The sequence below is a fragment of the Homalodisca vitripennis genome, unplaced genomic scaffold (assembly GCF_021130785.1).
Source record: "Homalodisca vitripennis isolate AUS2020 unplaced genomic scaffold, UT_GWSS_2.1 ScUCBcl_4241;HRSCAF=10305, whole genome shotgun sequence".
Classification (NCBI taxonomy): domain Eukaryota; kingdom Metazoa; phylum Arthropoda; class Insecta; order Hemiptera; family Cicadellidae; genus Homalodisca; species Homalodisca vitripennis.
In genome coordinates this window covers 35,275-50,344 of record NW_025780361.1, presented here as the reverse complement: position 1 = coordinate 50,344, position 15,070 = coordinate 35,275, and the positions used below count along the sequence as shown (strand labels likewise).

The following is a 15,070-nucleotide window of genomic DNA, read 5'->3' as shown; positions in this document are numbered from 1 at the left end:
AATATTAACACTTTTGAAATATCTTTGAAAGTCCTTTTAGGTTGTTATGTTTGGTGCTACTGGAATTGGTAGCACTGAACTGAATCATCTATGGTATTGTAAGGAACCCAAAACATGTTGGGACTCAGAACTAAATTATTCACCAGCACGTGTGTACTGTCGCCAGACAAGGACGTAGTCAGTGAAGGGGTCCAAGGGGACCGCCTCTCCCCCAATTTGTAACTTTTTTAAGTACCTTTTCAGTAAACGATTATTATTATTTAAATAATTTAGTATTACTGACATGTACTGCTGAAAGATCGCCCTCAACAAAGAAACGGATCAAGAACTTTTTAAGGAACAAAATGAGACCTTTACTCTCTGTCCATTACGAGAAAATATCGGTGGTGTGGACCCCCCCCCCAAATTTATTTCCTGGCTACGTTCTTGCCACCAGACAGTATGGAGAATTGCCAACAATGCTAATGGGTGACCCATGTTCCATAAATTTTAGGACGATAAATTCGGTTGAAAAGACAAACCAAATTCTATTAACTATTCAATATAAAAAGTAAAAATTGAAAAAATATTTAGCATACCCAAAACTATTTTCATAATTACTCAGTACTGAAAAATATTTGTAACAAATTCCTAGCATTGCGACTTTATGAGCCTTCAGTGCATTATTAGTATACAAAATGACAGTATTAAAAATATCTATTAAATAATTTTATAAATTAATACTCACTCTCCAATGTTTTCCACATGGATGACGGGAAAGAAATTTTGGCCAGAGCCGTAGTAAACTGGTACGTCTACGTTACAGTTGACTGCTGTTTCAAAGAAGTAGCTAAATACGCTTTCTTCGTGGCCATATGGGATCCCACCACAGGTTAAAATTATAGCATCAATCTCACCCTAAAACATAGGCGTTACAGGGATGACAAAGATATTACGGTCAATAATATTTCACTCAAAGTAACCTTGTGAGAAATACTTGTAACTTTTGATTGACAAAATTAATATAGTCTATTAACTTAAACTATAATATATCATATATATTAACAAAATTCTTTTACCTGTTTTCAAAATGGTGAACGCTTAAATTTATTCCCATCAAAATAACTAAAATCGACTAACGTTCGCCATTTTTGAAACGGGTTAAAGATTTTGTTAATATTTTATTTTCAAAAAGGTCTACCAAAGGTTAATACAATTCTCAAGTTTTAAAAAAAACACACACACACACACACACACACAGATAGACGGAAAACTAAAGGTTTTAGGACATACCTCCATATGAACTTTTTTGCTCATTTTTATATATAGAAAAACATCCCAAAGTATTGGTACACTTTTACTGAACACCCTGTATAATAAAAATACAAATTATCAAAACAGTTTGTTTTGAGAAACTATCAGCAGTATAATATCAGCAGCAAAATCTTGGAGAGATTTGCTTAGTATGTAAAATATCAGAAACTATGATGAGGAGGGATGAGGAATTACCATTAAATTGTAGTTTAATATTGGAAATTGCTTTTCAATTTTAATTACCCTATTAATACTAATTCGAATAGTTTGGTGAAGATTTTCGTCTGTATTACAACAACATAGATTTTTTCACATATAATATCTCGAAACCGTTTGACGTGCAAGATTGAAGAGATTTAGATCAGTGTATGTATACTTCAAAGTAACAACAAAAACGTGTATGGATGGTGTGGATGTTTAGAGGCCATTGTCTGTACATGTGTAGAGATTTAGGGGACTAATGTATGTCTTTCTTCTAAGTACAACAAAATACATTGTATGGTTATGGATGTTTAGAGGCCATTATCTGTACATGAGAGATTTAGGACTAATGTATGTCTACTTCTAAGTACAACAAAACATGTATGGATATGGATGTTTAGAGGCCATTATCTGTACATGAGAGATTTAGGACTAATGTATGTCTACTTCTAAGTACAACAAAACATGTATGGATATGGATGTTTAGAGGCCATTGTCTGTACATGAGAGATTTAGGACTAATGTATGTCTACTTCTAAGTACAACAAAACATGTATGGATATGGATGTTTAGAGGCCATTATCTGTACATGAGAGATTTAGGACTAATGTATGTCTACTTCTAAGTACAACAAAACATGTATGGATATGGATGTTTTAGAGGCCATTATCTGTACATGAGAGATTTAGGACTAATGTATGTCTACTTCTAAGTACAACAAAACGTGTAATGGATATGGTTGTTTAGAGGCCATTGTCTGTACATGCGACTCAATACAAACAAAATCATTTCGATGATTGCTCTAACCTAAAAGGAATTTATCATTTAAAAGCAAATTTTGAACCTAATTTAAATCTAATACACTGTATCTAGGTAACCAGGCGGTCAAAATATAGTGTGAATCTCTATTCCTTTTTTAAATATTCATTTCTTAGTCCAAACACACAAAAAGATCTTCTTGGCAGCTGTTAGAAGATTTGTTTGTTTAAAATATTTTGTCGTATATTATTACTTTTGGTTAACTAATCTGTTTTTTTAGTTGTATTTGATTTTATTGTGATGTTCTGACGATGGAATTTTTTTACATTCGAAATATAAACATGTTCAGTAACCATTAATGTACTAAATGCAGTTCTTGAGTGTTTTGTATTCATTTATAAATTGTATCCCTGTGGTGTCCTTTGTTTGAAGTTTGTTTTTGAAAATACACGGATTGTGGAGGAAACAGGATTTTTTCCGGATATCCGCTGGACGATGGCAAATGACCGGAAAATCCCGTTTCCCTCCTTCGATATCTGTTTTATTCGGCTGGAAATTGCACACCGTAAAGTGCTAGTAATTATATGTATTTTTGTTATACTTTAGGATTGAGTTTTAAACAAATGAGCTAAACTTTGGTAGTTCATGTGTAAAACTGCCTACACTTATGGAACTGAAAATAACTAGGCTAATAACTACAACGACTTTCCTATAGAGGATACCATAAATGGTTCTTGATGATCCTCTGATAAAATTTAAGATAATTTCTAGAATAATCCTTACTATAATTGAACATATGATGTAAAATTCTGATATAGTACGAGACATTTCATTGCAAGCCTGGAGATTTCGATATATTATTTATTAACAATGTAAAATGTTCTCAACTAATATTTTAGTGTTATCGCAAGTAACTAATCTTCTGTACTCATTAAAGTTTAAACAATATGTCTGAGTGCATTAAACAATAGTTTTATTTCCCACGACCTGGCTTGCAATATTATGTCTCATTGTATAATAACAATCATTGTTATTTATTGAGTATAGATGAAGTTTCCACTTCAATTTCAGCCAATCAGGTCTGTGAATGTACCTCAATAGCTCACTATTTATATTTTGTTAGTAATTAATCAATTGAGTTCAATTTAACATGTGCTTTATTAGTTTGAATCAATCATCGAATACAAGGCGGACAGTTCACCATGATCACAGTCATTAAAGTTTAAAATTTAAAGGTTTCCCCTATGATTTACTCGTAAGCCCAACATTTTGTACTGCTTTGTGTGTTGTAGTTAACATTATTGTTAGAAAAATTAAGCCCTCTTTTTCTTCATCAAATACAAATAATATAACAATATATAAATGCTGTTGAACAAAATTGAAATGTCCTTAGGATGTACATTTTGTGTCTTTGAGCACACCTTTTACCACTTACTCAACTTTTTACTCAAAATAAAGTTTAGATGCTTGAATTCTATAGAGGAAAATATTTTAATGAAACTGTGTTTCCAAAACTACTTACACTTGATTTTACTCTAATGACTTCTTCTTCTAATTCAAAATGCATTTGGTAATTTGGGTGAGGTGTTCTCTTGCGGTAATCCTTTTCTGAGAAAGGAAGATCTGGAATTTTCTGAAACCACAATTAGCTAATAATAATATTATTTTTTTATATGTTTTTTATTGTATTTTTTTGAGATTATATTTTCATCAGTTACAATTTATTGTTTACTATTTAGTTCGAGCAGTCTGGTTACAACAACTTTTCGAGGTACCTAAACACAATTCCAAAGTTAATTAATTAAATTTTAGGGTGTTTTTGGAGATATGGGCCAAAATCCCCACATATTTTGGATTTTTTTCAGTTTGTTGCCTATAACTCGAAAACTAAACATCCTACGTAAAAATGTATCCAGTAAAGAGTTTAAGAATATTAAATTTCCTTTAAAATCCAATGGTTAAAAATATTTTTTGCCCTAGTAGGTGCCAAGGTACAGCCCTCTAAAGTTAGACAAAATTTCTCACAGTGTACAAATTCACTAAAACCTAATGTTTTCGGCCAGTAACTTTCGATTTTTTCAACATATCTGTATCTATCAGGTACGCCCCTTACCTTTCATCGACATTAGAATTATGGCAAAGCCAAAGTAATCTGACTGCTAGACTAATTACGAGGTAGGAGTACGCCACACCACGTGTTGCGTAACAGACTACGCTCAGGTTGCATGCAGAAACCATGGTTGGAATACATCATGATGTAACATTCTTGTCTATGCAGAAATATCAAAAGTTTAAACTCAATACTTGAAATCTTTCTCTAGATACCTTGTCACATGGACACATTCGCATTTTTGTTCATTAAGTTAGGTTCCATAGAAGTGTTCAAAAAATAAAAAGCTACGGTCAGCAAGGGAGGTATTACAACACAAGAGTGCGCTGATATTAATTCTCATCACCGAAGTTTACATTGATTGTTTACTCTATTGTATTTTTCTTTGTACTCTCTGAATAAAACTTCACATGTCATATGATTGTGCTTAGCTTTATTATAAACGTATTTCTTATGTTATTTTCTCGTTGCCATCATCATCTGACATGGTCATAGAGTGACACGAACTATCATCGAACTAAATGTTGCCCATGTAGAAATAAAGCTTTGTAAAAAAATTTAAAATCTATAGAACAGTTCGGTTCTAAATATCGTGCATACAGCCAGACAAATAGAAATTTAACTTTTCCAAACCCTCGAGCGTTAATCTCCCTCAATTCGTAGCCAATAACTGTTATGCTTTTGTTAAGTTTGTATTTACTATAATCTATATATCCCATTACTATCGTAATATTCTTATGTCTCTAAACCAAAAAAGGTTACTTAATCATGCTTCTTTTCTTAAGTTTATTGAAACACTTTATTATTCGTATCACTTTGTTTCCTTTGTGTTTTTTTATGGTTGTGGTGGGATTATGTTGGTTTACCTTGAAAATTTTATAAGTGTGTATACAATTTCACAAACTTTTATCATGGATAATATTTCTTGCTTTATTATTTCAAAAACAAAATTTAAGATGCCATTTAAGACTACGCAGATTTATTTCCATAGTAAAATGTTATTACCGTGGCCAATTTAAAAGAAATATAGTGTGGTAGTAATATTTGTTATCTTTGAAAGGTGATTTGATATTTTATATGGTTTTTACCTCGTATATCACAGTACAAAGTTCTAAATGAACTCTTATATGAACTACATTCATTTCCACGTTTAATCAGATATTTCTTCAACAGAATCAAAATAGTCTATGATTCAATGTAATGTGGTTGCGCAATTTTCTTGTTTATTTTACTTGGAATTCTTATAACGTTTCTCACGAGTATAAAAAGAAAATCTGTGAGGAATGGTCATTTGTTCATCTACTGTACTTCTATTTTCTACGAGTAATAAAGTATAGTAGCATCATAATTTACAATATTCTGTGTGTGTGTGTGTGTGTGTGTGTGTGTGTGTGTGTGTGTGTGTGTGTGTGTGTGTGTGTGTGTGTGTGTGTGTGTTGCTAAATAAAAACGTATGGAGGAAAACAGTGAGAATATGAATACATTTTTACAATAATTGTCTTACAGTAAAAAGTAAATGTCACCAGAGTAATTTTTCAAATATTCGAAATAAAATCTAACTGATTATTTACAACTAGCTGATTCCCGCGGTTTCGCGCGCTTTTTGTAAGCTTTGTCCGTGTGTGTGCACTTCTGATTCTAGTGAATTATATTTCCAACACCGAAGTAGGGTTGCCACGATCAAGAAAATTTGTGTATGTGTATAGCCATTGTAAACACAGCCTACATGTACATTATTATAAAGTGGTCTTACACTCAAGCTTTAAGTACAACGAGAAATTTATTTTAGTTTTAACTTAGCTCCTACAAGTAGGGCTTGGCTATTTAATACACATAACTGTCTCGTAATTGCAGTTTATAGTGTGCAGGCACTTTAAAACATTTTTTGCAGCGCTGGCTGGTGGCGAATTACATCAATGGGCATAGCGTATAAAAACCTTTCTTCGTGGAAACATACATATACAAGTTGTCATTATTACCGGTCAAATAGATTACGATTCTATAAAGGACATATAATCATTCATTTTTTTTATACAGATTGACAAATGTCCTATTCAAAAATGTTTTATACTTACTGGGTCTAAAGATTTGCTCAAAGACCAAGACATAAACGTGGATAGTAGAATAAAAAGAGGGGGAGTAAATTTACTTATTTCTCCATCTTCTTTTAATTCTTGCATGAAGTATGAAAGAGCTGCCAATAAAACAAATAATAGTAAGATTAATCTCAAAAAGGGAATTACATTATAGTTATAGTAATTGAATTGATAATTTAATGGTGAATACTTAGTCAAAATTCTCAATTTTGGATTTATGTGTGTGTGCGCGTGTGTATTTATGTGTAATCTGCTAATACACCCAGACCATTCTTGATCCAGTAGAACCATTAGGAATTAATTTCAAGGTAACCTGATGAGCTTTAAGAGGAGATAGTTGAATATGCATCTTCTGAAAGATACATACATAATTATCTTAAAGAGATTTGAGAGGAAAGATCTTTTCAGTACATTTACCTGTAGAGTACAATGTGATTGAGCCTACTCTACACGAGGCTGTTTCAGGATTAGAGCTGCATGTACGAGTTGTACGCCTGCCAACTCTTTGTTGTAAACTAATGTTTTTATATGATTATAATCTTGTATGTCTTGGTATATGTAAGTCTTGTGTTCGGTCTTCGACCGATATTTTAAATGTGTAAAAAATTAATTGAACTCACAGTTCTTTGTGTGCACACACAAATAGTAGACTCTATAAGTCCAGATAAATGATTACTCAAAATTAAGTGCCCAAGAAGCATCAACCGCTTGATCTGAATCATCAAGAATGTTGTAAATAATCACTCTACATTTGGCTATAAGTTTTATGAAAGGGAAATTTTAACCTGATTACTCACAATTAAGTAACCAAGAAGCATCAACCGCTTGATCTGAATCATCAAGAATGTTGTAAATAATTACTCCACATTTGGCTATACGTTTTATGAAAGAGAGGTATACCTGATTACTCACAATTAAGTACCCAAGAAGACTCAACCGCTTGTTCTGAATCATAAAAAATGTTGAAACTAATTACTCCACATTTTCGCTGTATGTTTTGTGAAAGAGAGGTTTTACCTGATTACTCACAATTAAGTACCCAAGAAGCTTCAACCGCTTGTTCTGAATCATCAAGAATGTTGTAAATAATCACTCCACATTTGGCTACATCTTTAATGAAAGAAAGATTTTCACGTGATGCATTAATTATTTCTGTAACTCCTTCTTGTACAAAGTCATCTGAAAACTGAAGATAGAAACATAAAGCAAAACTTTCTCAAAAAACGTTTCACATCAACAACCAATATCCTTTTATAAAATGAAAAGTAGGTGATGTTTAATATTTATTTAAATACGAATACTATATATAAAGATATATGTATGTACTCGTATGTATGGAGTACAGCGGCACGTATTCCCACAGTGATGTACACTAACCTTGTGAGAAGCTTAACAACTGCGGCCATACTGCTGTGGTACTGTACTACTCAGTATAGAATGAAGGTGTTAAGGAATGCATGGAGTAGTAGATGTGCCTCGCTAATGGAGCCTTAGGGGTGAGGGTGAACCCATATGAAGGTATGCATATGAGTCTTACCTGATTATGTGAAGCTCTCACCAATTATTTCCCAGCACTCGTATACTGTGTAGCCTATCTATAGCGCGTCAAAAATACAAAAATCAAATCTTACAAATTATGGTTTGGAATATTTATAGCATCCGGCAACTCGGAACTCAATGTTCATTTGTGACTACTCAAAAACTATCGACAATTACCGATGAGGAAATGGGAATTCATTGCTTTGTGATAGATGAGGCCATTGACATCTAGCTGGGAGTAGTTGATCTGAAATGCAACCTTAAGCTCTCCTTTAAATTGCGTTAGCAAATGGTGAGGGAAAAGAAGATGGAATGATTAATGCCAGCTTCCGAAAATAAGGGAGAAGAAGATGGGTAATTACTTCCAGCTTCTGAAAATGAGGGAGAAGATGATGGGTTAATTACTGCCAGCTTCTGAAAATGAGGGAGAAGAAGAAGATGGGATAGTTACTACTGCCAACTTCCGAAATTGGGGGAGAAGAAGATGGGATGATTAATACCAGCTTCCGAAAATAAGGGAGAAGAAGGTGGGTAATTACTTCCAGCTTCTGAAAATGAGGGAGAAGAAGATAGGGCAATTACTTCCAGCTTCCGAAAATGAGGGAGAAGGATATTGGGTAATTATTGCCAGCTTCCGAAAATGAGGGAGAAGAAGATGGGTAATTACTGCCAGCTTCCGGAAATGAGGAAGAAGAAGATGGGGTAATTACTGCTAGCTTCCGAAAATTAGGGAGAAGAAGATGGGATGATTACTGCTAGCTTCCGAAAATGAGGGAGAAGAAGATAGGGCAATTACTTCCAGCTTCCGAATATGAGGGAGAAGGAGATGGGGTAATTACTGCTAGCTTCCGAAAATGAGGGAGAAGGAGATGGGGTAATTACTGCTAGCTTCCGAAAATGAGGGAGAAGAAGATAGGGCAATTACTGCCAGCTTCCGGAAATGAGGAAGAAGAAAATGGGGTAATTACTGCTAGCTTCCGAAAATGAGGGAGAAGAAGATGGGATGATTACTGCTAGCTTCCGAAAATGAGGGAGAAGGAGATGGGGTAATTACTGTCAGCTTCCGAAAATGTGGGAGAAGAAGATGGGGTAATTACTGCCAGCTTCCGAAAATGAGGGAGGAGAAGATGGGATGATTACTGCTAGCTTCCGAAATTAGAATGGAAGAGACAGAGGCAAGTAATCGTCCTACTATGTGGTGAGATCACAGGAATTGGTAGTGGAACCTGGCTCCAAAAAGAAAGGTGTGATTATGAGTACTACTGAGACCTCATTCAATCTACTGACGTCTTCGAGATCGAGAGACCTTCTGAATCGGAGGGATTCTAAGGATCTGTTAAAGTATGTTCTCACACAGAATGATCTCGTCTGTCATGAGTAGAAGACAGATTTAGTTGTTCTATATGACGTTTTTTGACAATTAATTACAGATCGGTCTATTTAAATTTGTGCTTTATGATTGACGATCAAGTTATAATAAAAAATATTTCAGTTGACTGAGGCGTTAATTAGCTCAATAATTACTACAAATTTTACTAGTATTTTTTACATCTCTATAAGCAATCACATTAAGATTAAATTATTATACTCATCATCCATTTTTTCAGTGCATAGTTAAAAAATGTTTTCATTTACACAATATATAATTAATAAATTAATAGTTTTTTTTTATAATTGTATGCATACCTCAAAATGGTCTGTATACAGTATACATTATAGTTCACGTATAAGAAGAATATCAGATTTAAAAAACATATTACCTCTTCATTTTGTAGTGTCCCAATAAACTCAAAATCGCCAATTTTAAGTTCTTTTATAGACTTAGGTCTTGAGTATTTTTTCCGATGCTGATTTAATGGAGGAATGATAACTTTAAACTCATCTAGTTTCTCTTTCAAATATTCATCTCTGGGTTCACCATCTTCTAGGTCCATCATTTCGAAGTATTCTGCTATCGTAAGTTTGCTTGTGTCATAAGCGATCTTTTCATCAAAAACACTGTATCGCAAATCCACAGAGTTTTCTGACAGAGGAAGGATTGATTCTTTTGGAGGGCTTACAGACTTCTTTTTGTCAGATTTCATTTTTCCACCGGCCTCTTTGGATTTTGCAGGAGACCCCTGTTTACCCTTTGTCTTCGAATCAATTGCACTGGCAGTCTTTTCTTTTTTATTAGGTTTTATATTCTCATAAGTTTGGGCATCTTTCGGTTCGTCGGCAATACCATTTTCCTGTCCAAATTGTTTGTCATCTTCATTGATTTCCAACTGTTTACGAGATAAAACCTGGTACACAACAATAAACATACTTTGGCGAATATTGAAACGTACTAATAAACTAATCATTTTACAACTTAAATATTTTAATCAAACTGTAAATAAATAAAATATTTTCTTTAAACCTGGTATTTGCTTAATGACTTTGCCAACATGCACTGTTAGCTGTTGAGTAGGCTACAATATAGCCAACTATTTGTTCTATATTCTAGGAAAATGGTACGGAATAACATTTTATAACAAAGGTTCTCATAACATTTTTCCAATATGGAATTAACTTAGTGCAATGGATACTATCCTGTTTGTGTCCGGATATAAAACTTTTAAGGATTTTAGGATCTAATGAAATATTATACTATAATAAATGTAACACTCGTATGACCACCAAATTACCTACACTCTTAATACAATTACAAAAATAAATATTTTTAAGATAAAATGTTTACACAAAAAAAGTTTGTGACTATGAAATCTGTACGGGATGATCATACAGTTTTTAACCGATGGGGTATTATTGTATCGCAATAAAGAGAGCAATAAATTTTTAAAAGTATTGTTGTGGCAAATAAAATTAAATTTGGTACTTTGGTATTATCCGGAAAGCACGGTTATCTGTACCAATTTTTCTTGCCGGGGACCTAAAAAACCTACATTATTATAAATAACAGACTTCATATGGCTTACTGTGAAAAGTACGTGTACTTATAACTATCGGTTTTTGTTTTCTGCCCCTCGAAAGGAGGCGAAGTTTTCGATAAACGGAGCACTCTGTCCCTATCTACTATTGTACATACAACTTTAGCTTTAGCTTTCTGGATATAAAAAGTTAAAGACAACATTTATGAGCGCTTCCGTGATCTGAGCTTGAATTTAGGTATTATCTCGAGGGATATTTTTCTTTTTTCATCAAAAGTGCAAGGTGGCGCAGAAGGCACCAGCGAATCCCTCACTGATGGTTAGGGACATTTCTGATCGGTACTTTCTCGACTTCAGATCACACTGATAATAAAAATATCCTTTGAGATAGTACCCAAATTCAATCTCAGATACGTAAGCACTCGTGAAGGTTAACTTTATCTTTGGTACTACTAGTAACATGTTACGATAACCTACTTAAATCGCGTAATGACAAGTAGTAGATAGGGATAGGGTAGTCCTCTGGATTATACCAAAGTACAGAAATCTGTGCAAGTTCATCATAAAGTTTATAACAGATGGGGCAGTTTATATCACAGTGTAGATTTCAAAAGGCTCGAATAAAATCTGAAGGTATTGTTGTTCAGGTAAATGTAACTGAATAGATATAAATCTTCTCTGAATTCTGGAAGAATGCTGCTTAGGACAGATGTTCGCACTAATATCCATTCCACAAAAACTTGTCAAAACGTTGCAAGTTAATGTAATAAAATATAATTGAATGATGAAGGCGGTATATACACATTTCAGAAAAACATGCGTGGAGAGAAATCGTTAAATTAGGTACAGACCTTAGTGGCAGTTTGGAACAAACAATGAAGGGCAAAGTTTTGGTGAAATGTTTGGCACAAACTTGAGTACATTTGAAGCAGTGGTGAGGGGTGTTTTAATTGATTTCAGGCCAATTATTTTGGTCGTTTAGAATACAGTGTAGTCAGCTACAATTAAATTAACTTCATGAACTTACCGAAACAAGATATTTTCCGATGAATGAATCGATTTGGTTGATAAAAATCTTATTTCGGTCGAAATATCGTAGGTCTATGACACCTTCTTCCAGATTATTTCCTTGTGATTCGTCTTTAAAACCCAAACAGTTTGTCCACATCGAAGGGGTCTGGTAAAGGGCTTCGAATTGGAACAGAACTTTTTATTTGAGATGCCCTGGACACATCAGATATAGCTTCCATTATAATCCTATGATATTAATGAAATATTGACAATAATACTAAACTTTTTTTGATCATACACAGTTACATTTATTCAAAAGTTGAAGTATGACATTATTACATGTACATACTCTAAATGTTAAACAGCTGTCATAATTATACATGTGATTTTCAAGTTACAATATTCCTCAACATCATGAGGTTTAATAATACGTAGCAAAGTGATAAAGATATATGACTTATTTCATATAATTTAAAACTAAAAATGAAATGCACGCTTATATACCGTGTGTTCCAAATTGTATGCACACTAGAGGGATCTAGGAAACCGTAGGAGATACAGCAAAATATTAAATGGAGAAATCTGTGCAAAGACGAACAAATAATAAATAGTAGATGGGGACAGGTATCACTCTGACCAACACCGACAGACAACAAGAACCAATCGTTATAATGATATTCCCATTAAAGTCTGTTCTTTCGCATAATGTAGTCTCTTTAGGTCCCCGGTAAGAAAAACTTCCAAAAATACTGGCCTCTGGATAGTACTAAGGTATCACACTTCCAAAATCGTATTAAAATATAATTGACGATTTGTTTATCTCGAAATGCTTTCGAGATATCGATTACTTGTATATCCCATGATTTTTTAAACGCTAAGAACTTGCGATAGGAATGTGAAACTAGTTCAAATTTGGAACCATCATTCGTCTTATAAATATCTCAACTAGGTACATTGGCCATTTCGTTTCAATATGGCGACTGTTCAAGCTTTAAAGTTTCACATTTATGGTAATGCTTTAAGGGGCGTCCGGGGGCCATATGCTGCGCATGTTAAATTAGTCGTTTTAAGGTACACATATCTCTAAAACCTTACGACGTAACCTACTATAATTTTTTTATTTTGTTATGTATGTCTTTTAGAGCATTTATAGCACAGTAATTTCTAAAATAACTTTATTTAGGTATTTTAACAAATGTTTCTAAAATTTACTTTTTTTATTCGAAAATTTTTAATTTGCAACCATGTAGAATTGGTTTTAGGTTTTAAAACCAAATTTCCTGTGCTGTAAATAAAACTCATGAAATTGTGAACAAAACAAGACAAAAACTATACTGATACCTCGAGTAGTTTGGAAGATATGGGTACCGAAGTGTAAAAAAACAAAAAAACATCTGGATCCTCCTGTTGCTGATATATATCCTACAAACGTCTTTTAGCTGCCTCCTGCTTCTGGCGACACCTTTTCAATCTCTTCCACCGCCTTTTGCGCCTTCCTTATGCGCATCCTGTCGAATCGCTTCATAACCTCAACACAGTTTTTTGCCTGGCATTGTACCTACTTTCTTGAGTACTCCACGTTTAACAATGTTTCCTTTGTTGAAACAGGCAATGGATTCATAAACACCAAACTCAAGGGTCTTTTTCATAACTAATACAACTAAAGTCGATTTTGGAATACGCGACCACACCACACTGTTCAGCGACTCGCTCGGATTTTGGGTCTGTCCACGAAGACATTTCGCCAGCAGCGTGGAGTTAGCTAGGTCCTTGAAAATTTGTTTAACCTGTTCCATTACTACAGGGGCAATGTGGAAGTGTTCATTGTGGGCATAGGCTTCTTTCTTCTGGATAGCTTGTTGGTATTTGCACCACGTATCAGCAGTTTTCGGACACAAACTGTGCGCTGGTTCTTTATTTGTTGAAATGAGATGGAAATATTCTGCCCAAACAGCCCTCTTCATATTTTCCTTCTAATGGCCAGCCCATAGTATAATTAAATTTCATTTATAGCCTCAAGAGTCAACCTACCTTTCACCCCCAATAGTTTTATCATCAGGAAATGTAAACAACACAATTTACAAAGCAAATAACACAGAAATGGTTATAACAGATGACAACAAATGAGAAAGAACCATATGACAGTAAAGACCAAACAGTGTTACCAACACAAGTATGTGTAGTTTATATTATTACAACTGTAGTATGTACCTGTATAAACATACGTCCATCGCCCTGACGCCCCTGCCAGCGAAAAACACAGTGCAGGACCATTACAAATAAATTAATTACATAAGGTTGCACTCGTCCAAATTGTATGTATGATGTGTTAAATTAATCGAAAGATTCCAAAGAACACGAAAATGTCAATAAATAAAAATTGTAATTTTGACCCAAAATGGACCCCGGACGCCCCTTAAATTTAACCCTATCCACGCCCCCTCAAACAAATATCTTAAATTCTTTGTTACTATCTAAGGTATAGATAAGCCCACAACTTTTAAAGATGTGTATGGCTTTTAAACTTCTCACTACACTTTGCAAATGATTTAAATGAATAAGAATGTTTGTATATAAAAGTTTGATAACAGATTGGATTTTGAATTAGATATTGATATTTCAAGCACCACAATAAAGTTCTAGTTCAATATATCTGTGATTTAATATTCTTTAAAATGTAAGATCAATTATGATAAGCAGCTGTATGATAACGCATGAAACTAAACATTCTGAATCTCTTCACCATCGAACTATATTTATCCTGCTTTACTCTGTGAATAAAACTATTTTTTAAAGTGTGTCCAATAATGCCCAAACATTTTTAATGGGAATAATTATATGAAAGTAGAACCAATTGCAAAATGTATATGTTAACATTACGGTGTATTGATGATCAAATAGAAGAAAAATGTGAGCTTCTACAGCGTTCCTAAAACAAAAGCAAACAAAAAGTTAGTTTCAGTCCTCATTAACAAACAAAATACCTGAAAGTATCCTGTCTTCTCTTCTGGTTTACTTGTCTTCAGTAACCACTCATAGAACATTGCACGGTAACGGTAGTACTCGTATATGAGTACGGTACACTTCAGGAGTTAATTTATATCATCTGCATGAAAATACTTTAATTAATAAATTATAACCAATATTGG

The 15,070-nt window shown here is 33.7% G+C and overlaps 1 protein-coding gene across 1 annotated transcript; it reads right to left on the bottom strand.

Annotated features, from left to right (window-relative positions):
• Positions 1-6,438: 6,438 nt before the first annotated feature.
• On the bottom strand, positions 6,439-13,885 carry LOC124372868 (the record flags this gene model as incomplete). The annotated part of the gene is made up of 4 exons (XM_046831279.1): positions 13,613-13,885; positions 9,759-10,283; positions 7,489-7,645; positions 6,439-6,557 (listed from the first exon to the last, which is right to left on the bottom strand). Coding segments are annotated over exons 1-4 (1,074 nt in total), but the record flags the coding sequence as incomplete, so codon positions are not given.
• Between the last annotated feature and the right edge of the window lie 1,185 nt (positions 13,886-15,070).